This window comes from Zootoca vivipara, chromosome 12 (genome assembly GCF_963506605.1).
Source record: "Zootoca vivipara chromosome 12, rZooViv1.1, whole genome shotgun sequence".
In the NCBI taxonomy this organism is placed as follows: domain Eukaryota; kingdom Metazoa; phylum Chordata; class Lepidosauria; order Squamata; family Lacertidae; genus Zootoca; species Zootoca vivipara.
In genome coordinates, this window is record NC_083287.1 from 51,530,762 (window position 1) to 51,558,266 (window position 27,505).

The 27,505-nt window shown below is 45.5% G+C and overlaps 1 protein-coding gene and 1 pseudogene across 1 annotated transcript; both read left to right on the forward strand.

Annotated features, from left to right (window-relative positions):
- Positions 1-27,343, forward strand: GARS1 (glycyl-tRNA synthetase 1). Its single transcript, XM_060280934.1, has 17 exons — positions 1-306; positions 5,549-5,650; positions 8,542-8,644; positions 9,574-9,715; positions 10,172-10,260; positions 11,954-12,030; positions 13,544-13,689; positions 14,897-15,046; positions 15,711-15,873; positions 17,303-17,467; positions 17,598-17,710; positions 18,857-18,997; positions 21,341-21,426; positions 22,177-22,286; positions 23,344-23,437; positions 25,086-25,276; positions 27,025-27,343. The coding sequence occupies exons 1-17, from the start codon at positions 31-33 to the stop codon at positions 27,148-27,150; spliced, it is 2,274 nt and encodes a 757-aa protein (XP_060136917.1). The 5' UTR covers positions 1-30; the 3' UTR covers positions 27,151-27,343.
- On the forward strand, positions 2,471-2,606 carry LOC118092399 (U2 spliceosomal RNA; annotated as a pseudogene).
- Positions 27,344-27,505: the final 162 nt, after the last annotated feature.

Below are 27,505 nucleotides of genomic sequence, written 5' to 3' on the forward strand. Positions count from 1 at the left end.
CCGGGCCTCGCCGCCTCCCTCCTGCGCTCCATGCCGTGGCCCCTTAGCGTCCTCCGCGCCGCCTCGCTCGGCCGCCTCAGAAGCAGAAGCAGCACCCGCAGCCTCCTCATCATCAGCCCCCTCGCCTCCCTCGGCCTCCAGCCCAGCCCTGCCGGCCGGACCTTGGCCACCAGGCGCCCCAGGTCCCCCTCCGCCGCCCCTTCCTCCTCCTCGCCCTCCCAGTGGACCAGCATCCCCGGCGCCGGCATGGACGGGCCCGCCGCCGAGGTGCTGCTCGCCCCGCTCCGGCAGGCGGTGCGGCAGCAGGTGAGGCTGGACGGGGGGCAGAGAGAGAGGGGCTTGTTTGGAGGGGGGGTGCTTTGTCCATCAGTGGGGAGGGGGGTCTGCCTGTGTTAGAAAGAGGAGGGGGGGACTCCGCATACTCTGGGTCGGGGGCTTCCCTCTTTTCATTCCAGGATATTGCCCCCCCCCACATTTGGATGAGGGCCTCTAGAATCTGTGCATTTCTCTCCCTGTATATGTGTGTGTGTGTGTGACATATACACATACACACAAGACACACATACATACACACACACACACGTGCATTTAGATAGATATACTGTATATATATATATATATACACATAGAGATAGATGCACATACATATAAATAGGGATGCACACATATATCAGGTTACACACACACAGAGAGAGAGAGAGAGAGAGAGAGAGAGAGAGATAGTTACAGACACACACGGATTTGTCTATAAAGGACTTATCTTCTCCCCCCTTTCAATAGGCTTCCTCTCTGTGCAGTCTGGATCTGTATAGTGGGAAAGAGGTGAATGATCTGGATCTGTGTAGTGGGAAAGAGGTGAATGAAAAAAGATTCCACCTCAACATTAGAAAGAACTTCCTGACAGTAAGAGCTGTTTGGGAGTGGAATTTGCTACCAAGGAGTGTGGTGGAGTCTCCTTCTTTGGAGGTCTTTAAGCAGAGGCTTGACAGGCATATGTCAGGAATGCTTTGATGGTGTTTCCTGCTCGGCAGGGGGTTGGACTGGATGGCCCTTGTGGTCTCTTCCAACTCTATGATTCCATAGCTGCCAAGTTATCCCTTTTTTTAAGGGATTTTCCCTTATGCTGAATAGGCTTCCTCGCGAGAAAAGGGAAAACTTGGCAGCTATGTGATTCTATGATCGCTGCAAAGATGCTTTACACAGGTGTAAGGCCCTGCTGGGTGCAGTGGGGCTCGATTCCGAACAACCACACATAAAGGATTGTCCTGGAAGCCTTCTATCTGAGGATATGCATTGACAAGATGCAGCTGCCCCTGGTTGTCCTTTACGCTTGGAACTCTGGGTGGGATTTGCTTGGGATCCTGGGTGTTTTTGGGGCACCCTAACCAACCCTTGATTTGTGTGTGGTGTCCTTTCAAAACTTGATTTAGGACAGGTGCTTCCTCTGGATCCTTCCTTTGTTTGAAGCTTTCTCATCCTAGTCATCTTTCTCTGTTCCAACTTGCATGTCCGCCCATTCATGGCGTAGCTGTAGAATTAAGAGATACATACAAATGCCTAATTCCTGGTTATTCTCCAAGGCTTTCCACTGTAGCTTTGAGGTGTGTGGGAAGTCACCATTGCTTTAGAATAACCCCCCTTTTGTTACAGGCCTGTCTACCTAAAGTTGGATTCATACAGACATTCCTTAATTCTGTCCTTATGTACATTTGAATTAAAGCACAGTGTCTTTTTGCAGCATTCCTATTCTCATAGAGAGCCAGTTGTATGTGTATGCATGGCAGTGGGTCCTTTCCCCAGGTTCCTGAGATTTGTCTGTGTTGCAGCTAATTTTTCTGATGTATTTTCTTTCATATAACTAGTTTCCTATATCCCATTTGGGTGGGTGAGATTTCCTTGATCTGGGTCTTCTGTGAGATGCCTGCCTTCCTCTTTATAAACTCTCGTGCTTCTCTGCAGTTCCTTTCCCACTGTGATAAGCTGAGCTGAGAACAAGATATGATATGAACTCTTTTCCCCCTGCTGCCCATATACTGTGGATGGTCTTTCGTCTCATTTTCTTCAGCTGGATTGCTCCAGCTGTTTCCTCTGTAGAGGGATGTGTTTAAGGTCCCCTTTCCCTCCTACAGTGTGAAATGATGATTTAAACCCATTTTTAGCAGAATGGAGTCCACACAGAGCATCATTTTCTTCTCCTGCATGTCTTACACAGCACAATGCTCTATACCTGTCTATTAAGAAATAAGCCCCATTGGGTTCGGTGGTCCTAGGTTAGTGGGGGATTGCAGCCTTAGCTTTCTACAGAGTTGTTTCACTTGGAATGCATTATTCCTAATGAACCTTTACGCTACCCCTTACGACACTCCTTTTGTAGGCAGGTGTGATACCTTGCAGTAAAGAATTGAATCTGCGCTTTCTGATTCAAAGATCTGTAGCCACTTTTGTTCATTTGAAAAGAAGCAAATTAAGCATTTTCTCATGACCTTTTGGGTAAGATCAAGCATAATATATGTTCTTATCAGTTTAATAGGCTGTTCACTGCTTTGGGCTGATTATATAAATTATATAAAGCAGGTTATATAAATTAATTGTAGTCGCAACAATACAGTGGTTGTAATGATTTTGGGATATATTTAGACTCCCTATTGATAGATAGTGCTGCTTTAAAGCATTGTACTGTTAAATTTCCTTAACTTTTTTGTGGGGGATTTCACGTGGTTGAGATGAGTTTTGCTTCCCAACACACGATCTGACACTCAGATCTGCTTGGTTCCTGCAATACTCTTTTATATCTTTGCATTCTGGCGGGTGTATGTCTATATATTCCAATCTAATGCAAAACTGGATCTGTTTGGTTGTTTCACAGCTGAGAAAAAGACCCTGCATACCCAGATTATTTATATACCCGATCTTTAGATACATGGTTATTTCTGTGTAAATTCCCCATTATGCCCCTAAGTTCACAGTGCATGCTTAGCTAGTCATGTAAAATGGACTCAGATGGGTGTCTTTACATAACTGGATGGGTAGCATCTTAATTAGTGTATGCTTCAGCTTTGTTTTTCTTGTGAATCATCATACATCATCCCAAATTACCTGGTTATAAGGAGATCTTGCTGAATCAGGTTTTGGTGGCTTGACGCAAGAGTCGGAGGTTATCCTTTTAAAAGATACACAAACACAGTATTTTTTCTTAAACAGGAATCTTCCTGCTTTCTCATTTTTTGCCATAAGGAAATGCTAAAAGTAAAGCTTGGTGTGAGAAGGGACTTTTGCGAGGCACAGAGTGTGTGCTGTGTGCTGTGAAATTAGCACAGCAGAGATTAAGATCTGGTGAATGAAGAGGAGGTTGTATGGACTGTTGGCTTGTTCCTGTCATTAGGGAAGGAAGAAACACTTTAATTACACCTCTGGCCAGATCTCCTTGAGTGAGAAATCAGTCCTGGGCTGGGTTAATGTTTTCCTCCTGCAGTTGTGCCTGATGCAATAGGCTTCTGTGTTAGAGGGGTGGATCCCTTTCCCTGCCATAAGGGACGAAGCTGCAGTGAAATCTGCCACATCAGTCTAGCTCCATTGCACTTTCTTTGGGTTGGGCAGGTTTTCCCAAGTAAATTGTACAGTATCCTGTCTGCATTTCCTTCCTCTCCCCCCCCTGCCCCCCCCGATGTCTGCCTTTTTTCCCTGTGTGCTCCGGACTTTGTCTTTCTTGACATGTGAAATTGCAAATGCTGCTGGCTTTTTAAAAATGCATGCTTCCCCCCCTTTACATACATGGTGAATGCAGATTTCAAATGTCTTTTTAATACTGCTTTCCTGAGGTTTTATCTCTCAGCCGACCCCCTCTTCCTCCCTCCCCTCCCCTCCCTCCTTTTCTGGCTTAAAAAACAGCAACCTTCAGTTCCCTCCCTTCTGCCACGTTAGCCTGCAACTGCAGTGACTTTGAGTCAAACTTTCACATTCAGAATCAAGCTTCTTGTTAGTCTGGCTGCAGCAATGGACGCTGTCGGGTTTCTCTTTCGCTTCTTCCCTGATGAGATTGTGGTCTGTCATGCTTGGCGTGCCTGCCTCTTCTTTGATTAATCTCATAAGGATGGAGATTTCTTTCCACATCTGAATCTCTTTCCCTCCTGCTCATATTTTCCTTTGCCCTCGACTTCTGCTCTTCCTGCCAGCTGTGTGTTGGTGGAGTGAATGGTTACCAGTGCAGAAAGAACTTCTTATTAAAAAATGCAGTCCCCTTTGAGTCCTTCAATAAGGGAAATCTATTTAGGGGGAAGATTGATATGCTAAAATGTGAAGTGTGAAACTAGGAAGATGGAGTTTACAGTCTTTTTTAAATATATATATATGAATCTAATCCTTAAGGCATTCTGCTAGTCTGGTGCCCTCCGGATGTTTTGGACAACAACTGCCACCATCTGGCTGGGGCTGATGGGAGTTATAGTCCAAAACATCTGGAGGGCATCAGGTTGGCAAAGGCTGTCGTGGGATATATCCATCTAAGCCGTTGCATTGGTTTGTCCAGCTCCATACAGTCTCACCTGCTGGGAGCATCTCTCCATGGAGTCAAGACAGTGGACTTATTGAGTGTGGACTTTTGTGTATGCACCTCTCCATATACGCACTTACCCACACCCCAAATCTGGGGAACTATGATTGTGACTCACCAGGGCTTCACTACAAGACTCCATGTCTTGTACCCTTCACTACAAGACTCCATGTGCATAATTTGTGACAAACTTGTTGGGAATTCTGTGTAGGCGTTCCCAGGTTCTGCAAAGACTCTATGGATTGAACCTGGGACTTTTGGAGTTTTATCCACCTAAGTTTCACAGTAATGTTGCCCTGCCCTGTTTTCCACTTAAGGAAAAACTAGTATTGAATTTTGTGTGGAAATGGATGTGTGGGATATAAGACCTATAGGGTGGTTCTTAGCCATGGGACCCAGTAGATACAGTGTGGAAGGGAAATTCATAATAGCCTATCCTCCCAGGACTATTGTGAACGTGAGATAAGAAATCCCGGTAAGAATGACTTTTCTAACCTACATTCTTATCAACCCACAGTGAAACCATCCTTAAGCCTTTATCAAGATGTCTGCAGTCAGTTGCATTGCTGTCTTTCAAAATCGTATGGCTTTTATTGAAATGCCATAATAACTTGCTTCTTTCATTTTTTTTTGTTTTGTTTACTGTCACATCTTTCAGAAAATCAATGAGACCGAAATGCTGGACACACTTCCTAGAAAGTAAATTGCATTCACACAGTGGGTCTTGGCTTCTTGGTAAATGTACATAGACTGTGACGCACCACACTCTGTGCATTTATTTGTGAGAGTTCACCCCCCCCCCTTTGCAAAAGGCAATTGTACTGGTTTAAACATCATTGTGGGTCAGGTATCGCTTGTCCCTCAAATCCATGTGTATGTTGCGAGTTTAAGTGGCAGAAAGTGCTGTTTCTGCTGGCAATTCCTCCCCCCCTCCAGCTATGTTAATGGGATTTCTTCCAAAACTGAATGTGTATTGACTGTTTGCAATTCTTTTTCTAGGGCGAACTTGTTCGAAAGTTGAAGGAAGAGAAGGCTCCCCAGGTGGATGTAGACAAAGCAGTAGCTGAACTCAAGGCTCGCAAGAGAATCCTCGAAGCAAAGGTGAGCCTTGGGAATCAATTTTTGTTGTTGTTGATTTTGGTCCCCTCCCCCCCCCCGGATGCCAGAGTAAATGAACAAGGTTTAGGGTTGCAATGCACACCTCTGGTTGCATATCCTTTGGGTTACACATGCGGCAAAACCAGAAGTATTTTTCCGGGTTTCGCCGCGTGCACATGTGCAGAAGTGCTGTACCGCGCCGTGCGCATGTGCAGAACAGGAACCTCTGGATACGCACACCTTGGGATCCGACTGGAGCTCCGGAATGGATCCTGTGCTCAACCGGAGGTACCACTGTAACAATGAACTTCAGACTTGCGCGTTTCTCCTCCCCTTCTCTTCCTCCATTGTGTCTGCAAGGAGGCGGCTGGAAGTTTCAGTGTCCATTTCCAGATTAACCATAGTTCAGCATTGCCTGTGAACACCAAACTGCTTCATCTTGATTATGGTTAGTGATAGCATGTCAGATTGGTAAACCTACAAGTTGTAAGTGGGTTTTTTTTCATCACCTGCTGTTGAGGCTACACTGGGTTGACTGGCCCATCTTTGTAATGCTCAACCACGGTTTAGACCAGCCTTTGCCAACTCGTATCAGTCCAACTTGGATGTATCAGCCTTGTAGAATCATAGAATCATAGAGTTGGAAGAGACCACAAGGGCCATCCAGTCCAACCCCCTGCCGAGCAGGAAACACCATCAAAGCATCCTTGACATACGCCTGTCAAGCATATGTAGTTAGGCACTTGCTGGGTGGCCACTGGCAACAAGGAATTGCATGCTGATGAGTGAGTAGGTGGGCCAAGTGGGAAATGAGTGCTCTTCTGGGTCCAGCATAGAAAGGAAATGGGCTGCTGGAGAAGCTATGAAATACTCCTTCCCTCCTTGGTCGGCCCCCAGAAGGCTGACTGGTAACTTCTATGGATTTATTCTCCTGCTCTTGAGGGTAGGACTCAAGGCAATGGCTTCAAGTTACAAGAAAAGAGATTCCGACTAAACATACAATAAAACTTTCTGACAGAGCTGTTCGGCAGTGGAACAGACTCCCATGAGAGGTGATGGATTCTCCTTCCTTGGAGGTTTTTAAGCAGAGGTTGGATGGCCACCTGTCATGGATGCTTTAGCTGAGATTCCTGCATTGCAGGGGGTTAGACTAGATGACTCTTGGGTCCCTTCCAACTCTTAAGATTCTATGATTTAGAAGACCGCAGTACAGCAGTCAAATCATTGAAACACCAGCACGAGAGGACTATAAAGCAACTGGACCAGTTTAAAAAATAAGTTGGTGCAGCAGGAGGTTAAAGCAGCTTAAAAGCCGCAGTGGAATGATAAGAAAAGTATCCAAACCTCGAAAAGAGGGGTTCTAGCTGAACCTCTTGTTGGAGAATTCCACAGTCTGGATGCCACTTCTGAGAGAGCCGACATCTGTGTTCCCATGAAGCTCTCCTGCAGTGGTGAAGGAACACAGGGTAGCACCTCCTATGTAGTGTGGAAAGAGGCAGTCCTTCAAATAACCTGGTCCTAAGCCATTTACAGTTTCTTAAATTCTACTCTCTCAGCTGCGTACAGGACTGGGCCACATAATAGCAAAAAGCATTGCCAATACTGCTGCTTCTCCTCTCTAGTTTATTTCAAAGTCTCATGGGCAGAGACTGTCATGTCTTGGGGGCCATATAAACACCTATTTGCATTTTTCTTTTTTCTTTTCAAACATCGTTTCTAAGTTTTTGAAATTTGGCATCCCAGCTACGTTAGGCTTATTAAATTTTTGCATCGTTTCCTGGTGTGTAAGTCACACTGATCTGCAACCACAGTAAAGTACAGAAATATAATCACACTGACATTATTAAAAACATATTTAGCAATGTTGTTGGTGCGATATCATCTTTTAGGAGAGCTGGTCAGTTTCCTTCTGCTGCTAAATAAATGCATGTTAGTAATAGGACGTATGTGCATGCGGGTGGTGCTGTGGGTTAAACCACAGAGCCTAGGGCTTGCCGATCAGAAGGTCCGCGGTTCAAATCCCTGCGGCGGGGTGAGCTCCAGTTGCTCGGTCCCAGCTCCTGCCAACCTAGCAGTTCGAAAGCACATCAAAGTGCAAGTAGATAAATTGGTACCGCTCCGGCGGGAAGGTAAACTGTGTTTCCGTGTGCTGCTCTGGTTCGCCAGAAGCGGCTTTGTCATGCTGGCCACATGACCTGGAAGCTGTATGCCGGCTCCCTCGGCTAATAGCGCGAGATGAGCGCCGCAACCCCAGAGTCGGTCACGACTGGACCTAATGGTTAGGCGTCCCTTTACCTTTTAATAGGACTTACACTGAGATCCCCTTTTTACAGTAGCACCCATGTTACCGGTATCAGGAAATTTCTCGAAGGGTGTATATTGATTGCACCATATCTATAGGCTGCTTTTTAAGCCATCTGTTTTTGTAACCCATCCTCCCCCAAGCTGGTGCCCTCCAGATGTTTTGGACTAATTCTCATCAGCCCTGGGTAGTGTACCTGAGTTGGGTGGGACTGATGGTCTTGTAGTCCAAAACACCTGGTGAGCACCAGGTTGTGAGAAGCGTCTCTAAACACTCAACTGAGGACTTCAGCTACTTCTTTTGAGGTTCTTCTATCACTGACTCCTCTGCTCCTTGCCATGCACACTTCAATGTCCTGGCTCCAACACAGCTGAAAGCAGCATGCCCTATGACTGTGTTTAAAAATAGCTTTTACAGATGTTGGGCAGCTTCAGATACCAGCAGAAGACATCCAGCACTATTCTGCTTTATGCAGGGCGATGTATCTCTAAAGAGGGAGGTGTGTGTGTTATTGAGAGAGAGAGAGAGTAATCAGATCAGGGAAGATCTATTTTAGTTGAAATCTATCATTCATTTGTTTTGTTTTTTACAGGAGCTGGCTTTGCAGCCAAAGGATGATATTGTGGACAGAGCTAAAATGGAAGACACTCTGAAGCGGAGGTTTTTCTATGACCAGGCTTTTTCTATTTATGGAGGTACACAATTTATCATTGTAATTGTGGGCTCTTGAGAGCATGATTTCCTGTGTTCTTCACCATTTATTTATTTTTGCAGTCTCGGGCCATGATAAAATGCACGATAAAGGATGTAATTGTCAGTTTTAAACATAAGGCAAGCAGTAACATAGAAATCAGAATTAACAATAAAATAATGAATAATGTGAGAGATCTAGCTTACCATCTGCATTAAAATGAATGGTGCTAAAAAATTTAGGTGGGTGTCTGATACTGTCATTCAATGCAATTTGTTGCTTTGGTCTAATTCTAACTGCTCCATAGTACATCATGAGCAAATTATTTTTATGGGCTAAAATTTTATAGGAATTTGTAAATTCCCTTTGAGGAGAGCCTTTGCTTTACTTAAATCTGTACAAATGTTATCCTGTATCCGGTTTTTGTAGGTTATTTTAGACAGGTATTACTGTAACAGACCTTTTAATCTCCACCAGTGGAGTGCCTGGCGTGCTAGGGTTCATGGGGTCACGAAGAGTCGGACACGACTAAACGACTAAACAACAACAACAACAGTGGAGTAAAATACTTGTGATGTAATCCTAGGCACACTTACCTGGAGTGTGTCTTACTGATCTGGAGCTCAGTGGTGCTTGCCTCCTAGTAAAAATTGCCAGGAAATGCTTCTCTCAGTGTCAAAAGGAAGTTTCTCAAGGTTATTGGTAGGATGAGTTAATTGCCTTAATCTGCAAAAATTGGACTGTGTAATTGCCAGCAGTAGTAAGGAGATAACAATTAATTATGTTCCATTTTATGGCATCAATAAAATGTTGCAAAACTTTTTTATGATACTCATGTTGTAGATTGCAGACCGGAATTCTGTTGTTGTTGTTGTTTTTTTTTACTTATTTATTTGGAATGGTGTGTGTGTTTACAGCTTGTCTCTCTTGCAGGTGTGAGTGGCCTGTATGATTTTGGTCCTGTGGGTTGTGCTTTGAAGAACAACGTAGTTTATGCCTGGAGGCAGCACTTCATCCAAGAAGAGCAGATTCTTGAGATAGACTGCACCATGCTCACGCCAGAGCCTGTTCTGAAGTAAGTAGCATGTCACCCTACTGTTTTATTATTAATAATATTTTATTTGAAGTTTTTTCAGTTCTATAAAATAAAGTGAAAAAAGAAAAAGAAAGTGATATGTATATGCATATGTACACACACACACACACACACACACACACACACACACACTTATAAAGGTAGATATAGGTAGATACATATATAGAATATATAGGTAGATACCTGCGGCGGGAAGGTAGATGGCTGCTCAAGATGTTTCCTGAAGTATAACCATGCCATTTTGCGGAATGTGAATTCTACCACAGTAGTATTGCTTTTGGTTTACTGAAAGCAAGCCATTAAGTCTGTCATACATGTATTTTTTAATCACACACTGTCTGGGTAGCTTTGCATTGTGAATCGGTTTATAAATCCGCCAATGAATAAAATAAATCTTGACGCCATGCACGATGCTGCTGCTCTTGACCATTGCAGGACCTCCGGCCACGTAGAGAAATTTGCAGACTTCATGGTGAAGGATGTGAAAAATGGGGAGTGTTTTCGAGCTGATCATCTCCTGAAAGGTATGCTGTGTTGCGAGAGCAGGACTGGTTTCGCGTGTCCCCCCCCTTGCCTCTGCATTGATCCAACAAATGTTTTTAGATCAAAAGTTATAATCTCTCTCCTCTCCCAAGCGAAAGTTAGCATAAGCCGTGTATTATGCTGGCCTGGCATATCTTCAGCACTGTGTTTTCAATATCCTCCCGCCTTTCTCTGCAGCTGTCAGGACTAGAAATTTGCCTGGAAACAGAATGCCGTCTTAAGAGTGACTCAGACAGTTTCTGATCCTTTTTTTTAAGCCATCCAGGTTGGTTGCCATCCCTGCCTCTTGTGGGAGTGAATGCCACAGTTTAACTATGCGCTGTGAAAAGACGGTACTTCTTTACACAGCACATAAACTCTAGAATTCACTCCCACAAGAAATAGTGACGGTCACCATGATGGTCACCAACTTGGATGGCTTTCAAAGAGGATTAGACAAATCCATGGAGTGTAAGGCAATCAGTGGCTCCTAGCCACGACAGCTACGCTCTTATGTTCACTGTATGCCTCACAGTACCAGCTGAATTTCTGTTGCATTTGGTTGGTCACTGTGAGAACAGGATGCTGGACTACATGGGCCGTTGGCCCAAACCCAGCAGCTTCTATTTTTTTTTTCTTATTCTGTGAAAATGATACTAGAAACATTAAAGCCCTAAACAGCCTCGGTCCTGTATACCTGAAGGAGTGTTTCCACCCCCATCGTTCAGCCCGGACACTGAGATCCAGCGCCGAGGGCCTTCTGGCGGTTCCCTCACTGCGAGAAGCAAAGCTTACAGGGAACCAGGCAGAGGGCCTTTTCGGTAGTGGCGCCCGCCCTGTGGAAAGCCCTCCCATCGGAGGTCAGGGAGATAAACAATTACCTGACATTTAGAAAACACCTAAAGGCAGCCCTGTTTAGAGAAGTTTTTAATCTGTGATATTTTAATGTATTTTGGTATTTGTTGGAAGCCGCCCTGAGTGGCGGGGAAACCCAGCCAGATGGACGGGGTATAAATAACAATTAATAATAACAATTAATAATAACAATTAATAATAATAATAATAATAATAATAATAATAATAATAATAATAATAATTTGTGCCAGCTCTGGGAGGGCCAAGGATCTTCTCTCCCTGAACATGTTGGGAGAAAGGGCAGAGCCAAATTGGTTTCCCTGACTCGGTTGCTTTCAGACATTTATCTTCAAGAACTCTTTTCTACATTGACACTCGAGCTGAGGAACCTTCTAAGCCAGGCACCCCCAAACTGCGGCCCTCCAGATGTTTTGGCCTACAACTCCCATGATCCCTAGCTAGCAGGACCAGTGGTCGGGGAAGATGGGAATTGTAGTCCAAAACATCTGGAGGGCCGAAGTTTGGGGATGCCTGTTCTAAGCACTATAGAGAAGTCTGGAGGGTATTTGAGCACAAGTCAGACCGGTTGGGCCTCAGGATCACCTTCTTGAACTGGGATCATGGCCCAGATGGAACTCTCTCCTATAGCTGTGCTTTGTAGAAGGAGGTCACTAATGATCGACACGATAGAGAAACCTGTCATTACTGATCTCCGCTTTGGGGATCTTGGGGGCTCCTCGGAGACCTATTTTTTGGAAACTGCCTATCTAGTTCTTAGAATCTGCATTCTGGTAGGCTTTGTGGTAGGCCATGAACGCTTCTTTCTGCCTTCTCTTGCAGCTCACTTACAGAAGCTGATGTCTGACAAGAAATGTACAGCTGAGAAGAAGGCTGAAATGGAGAATGTTCTGACACGGGTCAGTATGTGGCTGTGCAAACGGAAAAGGAGGCGCAAGCTTTCAATTATTTACTTTGGTTTCCCTGGGAAGAATTAAGACACCGGATGAACTTGGAAGTTAGCATCTCACAAATGAGTTTTCTACAGGTCATAGATCAGTGGCGAATTTGTTTGGTGGGGTGGCTGTTTGCTTTGCGTTGCGGTGTGTAGATTGTAAAGGTTTGTTCCACATGCCTGCTGGGAGTCTATTACAATTGCACAGTGGTGGGCAATTGGTTCCCTGGTTCCGTTACAGGCAAATTCAGAGCTCCACATGTAGCGTGAAGCCTATCAAGTAAGAAACTTCCTCCTCCCCTGTTTCTGGCCTTTGAATAATTTCTAGTCCTGCTTGTCCAAATCTGTGCAGCAAGAGAGGTTTGCTGACATTTGTGAAACTTGCTTCCCCATAGAGATTGAGCAAAGCTGAAAGGGAGCTCTCGGCTGATCCGTGCCTATATATCAGTTTTCTTTCGCTTTGGATAAAACAAGGTGGATGCTGGGATAATAATAACCTGGTGGGGGAACTGAGATTTGGCAAGCTGTAGCTGTGACACCTGCCTGTGGTGAGGTGGCCCAAGATGCAGTTGGCTTGTGGCACTTGGCGTGTGTTGGTCTTCATCTTTTTGTTGACCCAATGTGAGCAAGAAGGGGTAGGAATGGAATTAAGCAGCTGGAAACCCTACATCCACACCTGCTTCCCCGAAGAGAACTCCCCATTTGTCGAAGCAGGTGCAAGAGGGTTGCGTGGCGGAAACACACAGCGGGACTTGATAGCTGCAGTGTAGGCAGTCGACGCTTGCGCTGCTGTCGCCCATCCTCTCCCGACTGGGTCCTCCTGTAGAAGTAGCTGTTGGCCAGAGAAAGGGAGAGACAGACCACCCTCCTGCCTAGGAGGCATTTGCAGCAGTTCATAACCTCCCAAGGGAAGGAAAAGGGGGTTGTTCCTCCTTGTACCCATTGTGCACTTATCTCAACGTCCTTTAACTTGCAGATTTGGTTTCCTGGTCCTCACAAACAGCTGGCATTGCATTGGGGCATGAACATATAGAAGGATTGTGGGCTTTTTAATTTACTTTCTGAGGCAGGGCGAGGGGTAACCTGTGGCCCTCAAGATCTGGTTGGCCTTAACACCCATCAGGCAACATGGCCAGGAGTGAAGGATGATGGGAGTTGTAGTCTGGCAGCATCCGAAGGGCCACAGGTCCCCCAGCCCGGCTCTTTCCCTGCCAGCCCTCTTCATAGCACATTTTGGGAAACGTGTGACAGTGTTTCTGTTTGTCTCTGATGCTCTGGCCCTTTTTCCCATCGCCAGAATGCCCTTGTAAGAGGCTGCGCTGGCAAATCCATGCTTGTTGCTTCCCCCAATAAAATTCTAGGATTAATCCTTTGCAGTTTCTCATAAGGGGTTGGTGTCTTTTTAAGGGTGGGTAGAGATAAGTCTTTGCTGCAGTTTCCTGTGTAAAATGGATCTGCCTTTCATGTTTTGCTCCTAGTTGGACAACTACGGCCAGGAAGAGCTTGCGGATCTGTTTGTGAACTACAACGTGAAGTCTCCCATTACTGGAAATGACCTCAGTCCTCCGGTGTCCTTCAATCTTATGTTCAAGACCTCTATCGGGCCTGGAGGAAACATGCCAGGGTATATTAAGCATGGACATTGTCATATTTCTTGTGACCTACTGGGCTTGGCGAGAGTGACTGACTTGTACTACAGTTGAATACATTCCATTGTGTTCTGCTTATAGTCAACTTGCCCTCCCTGGGAAGGAGGTCTTGGGGATCTTGTTTGGGGCGGTGTGTGTGTGTTGCTGAACCTACCAGTGATGGAGGAGGGACTGGGGTAGTGATGTGTAAAACAATTATACTCCCCGCACCCCAAACCTGCAAATTTTAAAAGGGTAGTGGTGTTTTCCCACATGCGATTTGGGAATTCTGGGGTGGGAATATTTAGCAAGGGCTAGGAGTCATGGAGCTAGGAATGAGCTAAATTCAAAAAGCCGCTTGGGAATCGATCCTGAGCTTTTGACAGGAAATATTTGCACCAGGCCATGGTAGTCAACTCAGCTCAATGTGGGGTGTTTTTATCCTAATATAACATAAAGGTGACCAAATTTACTGCTGAGTGGGTTATTCGCAGCATCTCTCTTTGACTAGACCAGCCTCACAATATTTAATTTTATAAGCTTAGAAAAGTGTCACAGAATTGTAGAGTTGGAAGGGGTTCCCAGGGTCATCTAGTCCAACCCCCTTCAATGCAGGAATTTCAGCTGAAGCATCCATGACAGATGACCATCCAACCTTTGCTTAAAAACCTGCAAGGAAGGAGAGTCCACCACCTCCCGAGGGAATCCATTCCACTGTTGAACAGCTCTTGCTTGTTAGAAAGGTCTTCCTGGTGTTTAATTATGTGGCCATAAGACAGATAAGTAGCAATGATGCCTCTGGCTGTCAGCTACTTGTTTAATAGGATGCAGTAAAGCAATAAAGTGAAAATTGGTTTAAAATCGAACAGTACTTACGGTAGTGTTCCTGTTCCTAGAGAAACAAGCACAGGAGCAAGAAGACACTGAGAATATGGAACCAGATGCAAGCCTTGATCATAAATTTGGGAGTGGGTCAGGGGAAATTATTGAGGCTCAGAACCTTTCCCCCTCACTCCAGCCAAGCAAGCCAGCAAAGGGAGTCTGAGCAGCCAGGGGGAGAGATGCTGGTTGTACTTTTTGATTTCAAGACAATTTTCTCCAGATAAAAGGTTGGGGAACTGCTCTCAGGAGAGTTATTTTCCTGCTTCTCAGTTGCTTTCATTGTTGGATTTTATTTGTGTGTGTGTGTGGTTTTTTTTAAAGTTACCTGAGACCAGAAACTGCGCAGGGGATCTTCCTGAACTTTAAACGCCTCTTGGAATTTAACCAAGGCAAACTTCCTTTTGCTGCTGCTCAGATTGGGAATTCCTTCAGGAATGAGATCTCTCCTCGCTCAGGCCTCATTAGAGTCAGGTACTGTAAACGTTCTTCTATGACAGAGTTTGTGATCACTACACACAGACTTTCTCTTTCTCTCTCTCTCAGCTTGTAAAGGAATGGCACCATGGGTGTGTCTTCCTAAAATGATCCCCATGCCCTGTTGCAATGCATAACCTTTGGAAATATTGTCAGCACTGTCTTGTGTCATATCATATATTTGTGAATATTTGCCATTTTTACTTTGCTTTACCGCATTGACTATAAGTGGATCCCCAGAAGTAGAAAATTCCATAATGCAGATATTTGGTGTGGTTTTTTTTGTGGGGAGGGCGGGAATGGTTTTAGGTAGACCGGTTACTGTTTCAGCTGTCTTGAGATTTTTACTGCACTTATTTATTCTTTGGGTGGCTAAAAAGTGGTGGACCTTTTGTATATTATCTGTTCTCTGTTCGTTCTCTTTACAATTGGTATATATATGGTGCCACATGCTTGTAACTTTGCCCTTGGGTTCCCTATCCCAGTTTCCACTGGCTGACTCCAGTTCTCTGAGTCTGGGAGGCCACGAGACATTGAGATGGCTTGACCTGTGTGCTTGGTGTTGTGCAGAGCTTGTGGGTTATCTCACCCTTATGGGAGGTGCTATAGTGGCTCTCAAACAGAATAGCTACTAAACCGAGGGCATGCCTTTGTCTTTTAGAGAATTCACAATGGCAGAAATTGAGCATTTTGTGGATCCTAGTGAGAAGCATCACCCGAAGTTCCAGAATGTAGCAGACCTTCACATCCTCTTGTACTCCTCCAAAGCCCAGACCAGTGGGCAGTCGGCTCATTCCATGCGTCTGGGGGATGCTGTTGAGCAGGTACTGAAAGTGTGTTTTGCAGTAGAAGCGTGTGAAGGTAATGTGCAAGAGAACACCATGAATTCTGCTACATACTCACCTTTGTGGAGAACTAGATGAGGTCTGCATATTGCAATTTCTGAACGAGAAGCAACACAAGAGATTAATTCTGTATTCACTCTACACGTTTAGCCTTAGCTATGATGGAAAGTCTCAGCACCTTTCCAGAACTAAAATCCTCTGATTTTCCAAGACAGAGACATGGTGGGTTTGCTGTTACTACACATAGGAATCTTCACCATGTTGACAAAAAAAAAAATGTGCTTCTGATAACCGTTGTTGAGATTTGGTTGTGGGCCCCACTGGTCAGCTGTGAACAAGCCCTTAAAACACCTCAGCATCAAAATCCTGTGGAATTGATAAAAAGATTGGTCCTAACTTTAACTTCCCTTATTCAATGCGCGGAGGATGCTGTTGAAATTTCATGGGGAAGGGCCCGGTATTTTGTACCACAACTCAAGCAGTGTTCGAAACTCCCTAGGCACCAGGCACGATTTGCGACTGGTGCAGGTTCAGTTGCGACCATGTGGAGATCTCTGGTCGGTGACTGTGGAAAGCAAAATGCCACTCAGAGGAGGATCTGAAATACTGTCCTTGAAGCTTCAATTTGTTTTATTCTGGATTGTTTGAAGTTTGAATGTGTTGTATACCACTTTGAGATTATATATATATATATATATATATATATATATATATATATATAGTGGTGTATGTAAGGGGGAGGGATTACAGATTACAGAGAAACACCCCCCCCCATCAGAAGCAGCCCGTCTCCAAACAGTCATGAAAGCGAGGGGCCAGAAGAAGTGAGTCAGGAGACGGAGAAGGAGTGCCCAGGCTCTGGCAGCACTGGAGAGCCCCTGCTCCACAGGCAGGAAGAGAGAGGCGGGAAGGGTGGACAGGAATAGGGCAGACCGTAGACCCTTCCCCCCGACACCGTTATTGAGAAGGAGGAGAAAAGGGAGGAGATTCACTGTCCCAAGGCTTTTATGTTGGTCAAAGTCGTGAAAAGGGGCAGTGCCGGATTCTGATTCGGAATGAGGAGACATGAAACCAGCAGCTCGCTACACTGTAAATAATGTGCACTAATAAAGACTTTTGAAAGACAAGCATGTGGAAGGTCGTTACTCAGGAGTAGTCATAACAACCCTGACAGTATAGAAATGAAATAACAGCAACAGCAATTGAAAAAACTCTGTTGTTAAAAAAGAGAGGCACCTAGACACTCCATTGTGACAACCGCAACCTAGATTTAAGGTGCCATTTGGCAATTAGTTCTATATCTGAGCTTCTAACACCGAGCACAAGGCGTGCAGCACAGTCTGCATATTTACTTGAGGAAGCATTTTTTTTTGCTTTTGACATCCCGTCTCTTCCTCTCTCCTTTCAGGGTGTAATCAATAACTCGGTGCTCGGTTACTTCATTGGGCGCATCTACCTCTACCTTGTCAAAGTCGGCATCTCTCCAAACAAGCTGCGCTTCCGACAACACATGGAGAACGAAATGGCTCACTACGCCTGCGACTGCTGGGATGCAGAGTCCAAAACATCCTATGTAAGTGATTTGATAGCTGCAGAGGCTTTGTATTAATCGAGGGGAGGAGAGGAGAGGAGAGAGTTTGACTAACTCACACGGTGGTGTGCTTTACAGAGGCGAATCCTTTTTTCTTTTGGTCTTCTTTCAGGGGTGGATTGAAATTGTTGGCTGTGCTGACCGCTCTTGCTACGACCTCTCTTGCCACGCCAGAGCCACCAAAGTTCCTCTTGTAGCTGAAAAGCCTCTGAAGGAACCCATATCCTTTCAGAAATAAAACAGTTCTGACTGGCAGGGAATCGGGCTGGAAGGATGTGCCTAATGGGTTTCCGTTTGTGAGGCTGCTGGGAGTAAATTCAGGAAGCTCTCTTGAAGCCAGGGTGGGTAAAAATCAATGATATTTTACACACTACACACACACACACACACACACACACACACACACAGAGAGAGAGAGAGAGAGAGAGAGAGAGAGAGAGAGAGAGAGAGAGAGAGAGAGATGATTATTTTTATTTAAAACAGATTTTTTAAATTTAAATTTGATTTTTAAAATAAATTCCTTTTGGGGGAAACATATTTCTAAAGATAGTTTTCTATTTCAGTTACATTAGAGTCCAAGGCCTATTCATCTGGAAATAAGGATTTGTTTTAAGTTTTTCATGTGGGCTTTTTAAAAAAATTGTTTAACCACATCAGTTAACAATAATGGATACATATACTATAATATTGTTTTAGTTAAATAAATTGTTTAAGTCGGATCAGCAAACTTTTTCAGCAGGGGGCCGGTCCACTGTCCCTCAGACCTTGGGGGGGGGGGCGGACTATATTTTTGAAAAAAAATGAAGGAATTCCTATGCCCCACAAATAACCCAGAGATGCATTTTAAATAAAAGCACACATTCTACTCATGTAAAAACACCAGTCCATTCGACTTCCAAAGCATTCAAAAACCGAAGTGCGGCTTCTGATGTACTGCAGGAAGCGTGTCAGACATTCGGCTCCCAAAAGAACGTTCAAAAACCGGAATACTCACTTCCGGGTTTTGATTGTTCGGGATCCAAAACGTTCGAGAACTAGGCTGTTCGAAAACCAATGTACGACTGTAATGAAATTATGCAAGGAAACTTTAGCAAGTGTCCCCTGAAATGTGGATTCAAACTGACTTGTGCCTATAATGTTTGCTGCTGAGATGTTTTGCTTGATCAGCTACTGCCCCTGATGCCATACTACCAAGAACAGCAGTTTTGGTTTCCTAGGGCAGTGACTTTTTTATTTTTTTTGCTGTGCTATATGTGGAATGTGCTGTACCTGCCACTACGGCGCTAAAGAAACGATAAGTAGCATCAGGGTAGCAAATGTGGTGTCAGCCTCCTGTTCCCTTGGGATTCCTTAACGCAGCCTGCACAAAACGGCCAACGTCGTTCAGTTCGAAGCAAATAAGGGAGCCATTGGCAAGGCTTACAAGAAGGATGCCAAACTGGTGCTGGAATACCTTTCCATCTGCGATGAGTGCTACATCAATGAGATGGAGAAACTGTTGAACGAAAAAGGGTAAGCATTTGAGCCTGAGGGAGGTGAATCAGGCACTTTCCGCCCACCAACTTGTGCCGCGATGCTCAGATTGGAGCACAAATAACTAAAATGTCACCCAGAGACATTTGGTTTTGGTTCTGGGGCTTAGCTTTCTGATCTCAGACTATTTCAGGTTTTGTTGACAATGCGGCTGGCAAACAGTCATTTGTGTTGACTCTGTAGTATTTCTGCAGAAACCTTTCTGTTTTTCATAGATGAGATTTGCTCTTGGGTCACAAGAACCAGTAGTACATATGTTCTCTTCTAGCTAGGGGTCAGCAACCTTTCTCAGCCGTGGGCCGGTCCACCGTTCCTCAGACCATGTGGTGTGCCAGACTATATTTTGGGGGAAAAAACCATGAACGAATTCCTATGCCCCATAAATAACCCAGAGATGCATTTTAAATAAAAGCAGACATTCTACTCGTGTAAAAACACGCTGATTCCTGGACCATCCATGGGCTGGAATGAGAAGGCGATTGGTCCACATCTGGCCCACGGGCCTTAGGTTGCCTACCCCTGCTTCCAGCACTCTCAAGCGCTTTGGCAAGGGTGAAAGAGCATGTGAAAGATCTGAAAAAGCCTGAGCAATTTTCACTTAAAAATTTGGATTAGAAGATGAAAAGAGACTGAATCAGCTGCCGATCAGTAAAGGCTCCCAGTTGACCCTCTTTTTCCTTCATATATATATTTTAAAATATCCACAGAAGTATCAGGAAATGCTCGTTTGCCTAAATCTTCATTAGAGCAATACCTTTATTAGGTGAATCTGATTGTTGCAAAATTGATATGACTGGGTCTTTCCCCGTCCATGTTCTCCATCTGCAATTTGTTGTTATTTGGCTGTTTAGTCGTGTCTGACTCTTTGTGACCCCCATGGACCAGAGCATGCCAGGCACTCCTGTCTTCTACTGCCTCCTGGACTTTCGTCAAATTCATGTTGGTAGCTTCGAGAACACTGTCAAACCATCTCGTCCTCTGTCGGTCCCTTCTCCTTGTGCTCTCAATCTTTCTCAACACCAGGGAGTCTTCTCATGAGGTGGCCAAAGTATTGGAGCCTCAGCTTCAGGATCTGTCCTTCCAGTGAGCACTCAGGGCTGATTTCCCTAAGAATGGATAGGTTTGATCTTCTTGCAGTCCACGGGACTCTCAAGAGTCTCCTCCAGCACCATAATTCAAAAGCATCAATTCTTCGGCGATCCTCCAATTCCCATTTCATGGATTGCATTTCCCTGCTAGTGCCTTAAAAAAAAGGAAGAAAACATAACAAATTTCTCCCCAAACACTCTCAAAACAAAAAGGGGGAATAATTTGATTTGGTGTTGGTTCTGTATTTTATGTGAAGTTAATGATTTTATTGTACACCACCGTAATTTTTTGAATTGGAGGTTTATAGTAATACTTATAGATAAATACACAACCACCATTTTTAATTAGAGTTCGCTATATTTGCCTAATTTCTCTAATCGCTAATCTCAAGATGGAGTATTCTAAACTTCCTGAGCATAGTGATCGTAGAGGTTAAGGGTTGGCAACTGTCAGGGGGTTGTTGCGACTACTCCAGAGTAACGACGCTCCGCATTCGTGTCTTTAGACAGTTTTATTTAGTGCAGTCTATTTACAGTGAAACTGGTGTGTAGAACATGTCTGCTCAGTCCGATGCAGAATCCGGCAATGGAGTGCCCCTGGATTTATTCCAACTTAAGAGTCTCGGGACAGCAAATCTCCTTCCCCTCCTTCTCCTGCGTAATTCCGGAACCGGGGGAAAGAAGGGTCTACGCTCCATGTTTTCCTTCTCCCCCCCTTTCCCCCCCTCTCTTCCTCCCTCGTGTAGCAGGGGCTCTCCCTTGCTGCCAGAGCCCTGGACCTCTCCCCCCCCCTTCCTCACTGGACTCCTCCCCATCCTCGCTGCCATTGCTGGATGGGGAGGAGCTGCTTCTGATGAGGGGAGGAGGATCCCTATATTCTCTTCCCCTAACATCCACCAAGCGCCAAGCCTGTGGAGGAGATGTTGGACTGTCAAACTCCATTGAATGAAGCTTTGCAGAGAAGGATTACCTGCTCTTCCTCAGCTGTTTACTTTCAGGAAGTATATACCTGGTCAGGATGTTGTTAGGGACCCTTGAGCTGACCTGGGTGTTCATCCATAACTATTTTTTGGAATGCTTTTGATGACCTTCGACTTCTCCTGGCATCTGCTGGACCTGCTTTTTGGTGACTGGAAGGTCACTGCTGCTGCTGCTGTTTTCCTTTAACTCCACAGCATCCTCTGGAAGGAAAAGAGCCTGGTATTGATTCTGAGTCCCCTTTTCTTCTTTTCAGGGAATTTACCTTTGAAACGGAAGGGAAAACTTTTCAACTAACAAAGGACATGGTTGGCGTGAAGAGGTTCCAGAAAACATTACATGGTAGGTCTCCCTGTACCTGCTGCTATAAAATAGTAAATATCACAGCCAGAAGGCTGCCCCCTGCCCCAAGTCAGCGGGAGACTTCCTTTCCATTCACTGTAACACATCTCATTGCAGCCTTATGCAGTATTTCTTAAACTTGGGTCTGCAGCTGTAGTTGGACTACAACTCCCATTTCCCCTAGCTACCAAGACCCCGGTGGTTAGGGATGACGGGAGTTGTAGTCCAACAACAGCTGGGGACCCAAGTTTGAGAAACGCTGGAATGACTGTTTTTCATTGGCAGCATGACAAGCACTGAAATGGCTTCCTTATGGTCAGGGGTAAAAAAACCACCATTATGAATGTGTTCAGATGCCATTCACTTGGTTTGGCTGAGATGCACAGTTCCCATGGCAGTGCCTTACCTCCGCTGGGGGCCACTAGCACTGTGATAATTCAGGCTTCCTCGACCTTGGCCCTCCAGATGTTTTTGAGACTACGATTCCCATCATCCCTGACCACTGGTCCTGCTAGCGAGGGATCATGGGAGTTGTAGGCCAAAAACATCTGGAGGGCCGAGGTTGAGGAAGCCTGATATAATTGCTCCGTACGGTCAAATTGAGAGAGTGGTGTTTGTGGGCATTAAAGCGGCAACCTTGGAGCCCTGTTGCTCTTGGGCAGAATTGTTATGAACGCGAGAAGCTTCCCCGCCTTCCAACCTGAGTTGGCCTAGCAAAACATACCCTTTTTTTGCCTATCTGTTTTCTAGTGGAAGAGATTGTCCCCAATGTGATTGAGCCTTCGTTTGGCATCGGAAGAATCATGTACACGATATTTGAGCACACGTTCCGCATCCGAGAGGGAGACGAGCAACGGACGGTAGGATTCCCCAACCTGTGACTTTCAGAGTTGGTGTATGTCGGCGGCTTCCTATGGGAGGCTCTGCGGGTTTTGTAGCCCCAGCATTGTGTGCTGGATTTGGGCATTGCAGACTTGGTTTAGAGCCCTGCTCAGCCCCCAGCGGCCTTGAGTCATAGCTCTTTTTCTCCGCTCCCTTTCTCCGCCTGTAAAATGGGAGTAATACTAACCTCATAGACAAGCCGCGATTGTGTCAGGCTACCTGACACAATTATGACTTACTGCACGCAACACATTTCCAGGTAGGCAATTCATGTTTCTTGTAGTGTGTGGAGCCTGCAAACAAGTGTGACAGCTGCAAGCACATGGTCTGTTCAGTTTGCTTGGGGTGCGTGAAACACTTGCACCCCCCACTCCACATGTCATGATAAGCATTTTCCTACTCAGAATATCTCTCTGTAGGAAATCTGAAATGTATGAAATAGCTCTGTAACTCCGGCGTGTGTGTGTGTGTTGTAAAAAACAATGTTAGGCTTCCAGCCTTATTTTTGAAGGTAGAAAACATAATTCGTTTTCTGTTAAATGGTCATATGTTTCTATGCACATATCCAATATTTGTATATATGGAAAGAACAATTTGGTCACCTGGAGTAGATTGTATTTACATAGGTTCTAGCTTTCTGTATTTAATTCCCCCCGATCCCCAGTAGCTTCCATTCTGCCTATTTTTCTGTGCCCTTTGCCCCTCTTAAGATTGAGGTTCAGCTTTTCCTTTCCCATTAATTTGGGTGGGTGGAGGAATCTGGACTTGGCAAAAAAGAAAGAAAAGAAAAGGATCTGTCTACAGCCGAAGGTCCAAATTGCAAGATCAAAATGAATGTTCTTTTCACTACTTAATCAGAGCACAAAATCAGAGTCTTCTAGTCACATTATTCATAGCATACATAGAGCAGAATTGATTGGGGGGAACTTTCCAGTTTCCCCCTCATTCCCATCAAATTCAGATGAAAACTCTTCCACTCTGGATCTGTCAGTTTCCCCTGCCTGATCACCTGTGTCGCTTTTCTCTCTCCACCAGTACTTCAGTTTCCCTGCTGTGGTGGCGCCGTTCAAGTGCTCTGTCCTTCCCCTGAGCCAAAACCAGGAATTCATTCCGTTTGTGAAGGAACTATGTGAGTAACTCCTGATGCTTCCAGGCTGCCCTGTGTTAACAAAGCTGCGATTGCATTGATGAATTGGGGGTGTTCAGCAGGAAAGGGGATTGACCAGGGTTTTTTTTTACATGAGCACAAGACTCCTAATCTCAGGGGTTGTGGGTTCGAGTCCCACATTGGGCAAATGATTCCTGCATTGCAGGACTAGATGAGCCTCTGAGTCCCTTATGGCTCTACAATTCTATTATTTTTCCTTTTGGTATTAGGGAAGCCATAACGTATCCAGAGGGCTTTGTGGTCTCATATATCGCACGCTGCAGTACAGTGGTACCTTGGTTTGCGAACAGTCTGGTTTGCATACATTTTGGTTTACAAACACGTCAAACCCAGAAGTGTGTGTCCCGGTTTGCAAACTTTTTTTGGATTACAACCCGTTGTTGTTTTTTTTGATTACAATTTTTTTTTTGAGGCCCTGTTGGCGAAAGTGCGCCTTGGGTTACCAGCTGTTTTGGTTTAGAAAGGGACCCCCAGAACGGATTATGGTTGTAAACCAAGGTACCACTGTATTGGTGCATGCTCTGGTTATCTCCCGCTTGGACTACTGCAATGCGCTCTATGTGGGGCGCATTGTGACCCGGAAACTACAACTACTGAGCACTTTGTCAGCGCTTCAGCAGCAGCAGCAACTTACGGTACCGGTAATTAAATAATAATAATAATAATAATAATAATAATAATAATAATAATAATAAGACAACCCTCCCCCCCCCGAAAATAAGCCTTGGGCTTATTTTCTTGAGTAAAATAAATATAAGACTGTGTCTTATTTTAGGAGAAACACGGTAATCCAGAATGCGGCAGCTAGACTGGTGACTGGGAGCGGCCGCCGAGTCCACATAACACCGGTCTTGAAAGACCTACATTGGCTCCCAGTACGTTTCCGAGCACAGTTCAAAGTGTTGGTGCTGAGCTTTAAAGCCCTAACTGGCCTCGGTCCAGTATACCGGAAGGAGCATCTCCACCCCCATTGTTCTGCCCGGACACTGAGGTCCAGCGCCGAGGGCCTTCTGGTGGTTCCCTCGTTGCAAGAGGCCAAGTTGCAGGGAAGCAGGCAGAGGGCCTTCTTGGTGGTGGCGCCCGCCCCGTGGAACGCCCTCCCATCAGATGTCAAAGAAAACAGCTACCAGATTTTTAGAAGACATCTGAAGGCAGCCCTGTTTAGGGAGGCTTTTAATAGATTATTTTATTTCATTTTTCTGTTGTAAGCCGCCCAGAGTGGCTGGGGAAACCCAGCCAGATGGGCGGGGTATAAATAATAAATTATTATTATTATTATTATTATTATTATTATTATTATTATTATTCTAGTTCATGGCAACGTTGATGAATTTAGTTTCCAGTTGCATCTCTCTCCCCCTCCCCCCCTCTCTCTGTATATGTGGTTTAAATTAGACATTCCACCCCATTCTCAAGGGCTGCACAAATATCCAACCCTTTAAATAAAACGAACTTGGCCTTGACATTCATCAGCTGAGGTTTCCAGTCATCCTTCTGGCAATCTTTGGGGGGGGCGCCCATTTCTTCTCTGCTCCCATTTAAATTCTCTATAAAGCCGGCCGACTCAATAAAACGATGCACACCTTTGTTTCCTCCCACCCCCTCACAGCCGAAGCCCTCACAAGAAACGGGGTCTCCCACAAGGTGGACGACTCCTCCGGATCCATCGGCCGGCGCTACGCCAGGACAGATGAGATCGGCGTGGCTTTTGGGATCACGATTGACTTTGACACGGTCAACCGGTCGCCGCACACAGCCACCTTGCGAGACCGCGACTCCATGCGCCAGATACGAGCTGAGGTAGGCTGTGCCCTTTGCGTTGGGGCAGGGGCGGGGCAAGTGAGAGGTTCGAGACAAGCAACAGGAGGAGAAAGATGTGGAAAGTCCTGCTTGCTTTGAACTGTAGCCCAATTGGGACCAGGATGTATGTGGGTGGAGGTAGAAGCAGAAGGAGCTAAAAACACGCCACTTTGAATGGAGGGGAGAATGAGACAAGTCTCCCCTTACAACCAGCAGTGATGGAAAGACAGTATAAGGCAGCTATCATGTGTTCTCATCCTACGTCAGGTCATTAGTCCATCTAACCCAGTATTGCTTACACTGGCTGGCAGCAGCTCTCTAGGGTTTCTGGCTGCATCCATTTTTGGGCCTGCCTGGAAATGTTGGGGAGTGAACCTTGGTCCTTCTGCATACACAGTGTCTGGAGGCAGTTGGAGGATGGAGGTTGAATCCTGATAAGACAGAAGTCCTGTTTGTGAGGGACAGGAGGCGGGCAAGTGTGGGGGACTCCCTGGTCCTGAATGGGGTAACTGTGCCCCTGAAGGACCAGGTGTGCAGCCTGGGAGTCATTTTGGACTCACAGCTGTCCATGGAGGTGCAGGTCAATTCTGTATCCAGGGCAGCTGTTTATCAGCTCCATCTGGTACGCAGGCTGAGACCCTACCTGCCCGCGGACTGTCTCGCCAGAGTGGTGCATGTTCTGGTTATCTCCCGCTTGGACTACTGCCATGTGCTCTACGTGGGGCTACTTTTGAAGGTGACCCAGAAACTACAACTAATCCAGAATGCAGCAGGGAGTGGCCGCCGAGACCACATAACACTGGTCTTGAAAGACCTACATTGGCTCCCAGTACATTTCCGAGCACAATTCAATGTGTTGGTGCTGACCTTTAAAGCCCTAAACAGCCTCAGCCCAATATACCTGAAGGAGCGTCTCCACCCCCATCGTTCAGCCTGGGCACTGGGGTCCAGCTCCGAGGGCCTTCTGGCGATTCCCTCACTGTGAGAATTGAGGTTGTAGGGAACCAGGCAGAGGGCCTTCTCAGTAGTGGCACCCGTCCTGTGGAACACCCTCCCATCAGATGTCAAGGAAATAAACAACTGTGACTTTTATTCTGTAGGGAGCTGTCCAGAGTAGCTGGGGGAAAGTCAGGTGGTTGTTGTTGTTGTTGTTGTTGTTGTTGTTGTTGTTGTTGTTGTACCCCTGAACCATGACCCTTCTCTGTGTTCATGGGGGAGGAAACACCAGCTGCAACATGCCTGTAACTTGAGCCTCACTCAACAGATACCTTTATTTCAAGGGTAAGGATAGGATTTTCCTGGGCTCCTTATTATAATCCAGAAATATGCTCAGAAAAAGGAAGCAGTGGCCATGCAGTGAGGCTGATGGGAGTTGTGCCCAGTGAAGTAGAGAATGCACACAAGAATATTAACTTGTGGTCTGGTGTGTGTTTATCCTGTCCAATGCGCCTTTGAAGGCATAGCTTAGTTGGTAGAGCACGAGACTCTTAATCTCAGGGTGGTGGGTTCAAGCCCCATGTTGGGCAAAAGATTCCTGCATTGCAGGGGGTTGGACTGGATGATCCCGTGGTTCCTTCCAATTCTACAGTTCTAAGAAGGAGCCCACCTGTTGCTGGGTGCGACTGGCTGCCTACATTCTGCAACGGTGCAGTCTCAAGGGGACAGAGCCCCGTGGTTCTTCTGAGAAAGTTGATTAGTTCTGCGTTGATCCTGGAGTCTGAAAGCCACTTTCTTCTTCCTGCTTCCAGATCTCTGAGCTTCCCACCATAGTTCGGGACCTTGCAAATGGCAACATAACCTGGGCTGACGTGGAGGCCAAGTATCCACTCTTCGAGGGACAAGAGACTGGCAAAAAGGAGACAATAGAGGAATGAAACAAAACTCCCCGGAAACTAAACAAGAAGTCGACTTTTTACTGTTCATGTTAATATGAAATTTATCATGTGTATTATTCAAAACAGGGACTGTCTGGTTATCTCCCACCCCCCTTCACTTCCGATTGCTGCCTAATTTTAACTCCCAGCTCCAATAAACACAATTAAAAGACTAAAAACGCTGCCGTATTAAGCTTGCTTTCTCCGTCCCTTTTCTCCTTGGTGCTGTCACCATTAGATATTCAGTGGCTTGGTTTGCAGATAAAATTAAACTATGGTTTATATTTATGGTTTATTAAACCATGGCTTACCATGATGAATGAGCCCTGGTTAGCAGCTCAGGTATGGTTTGTTT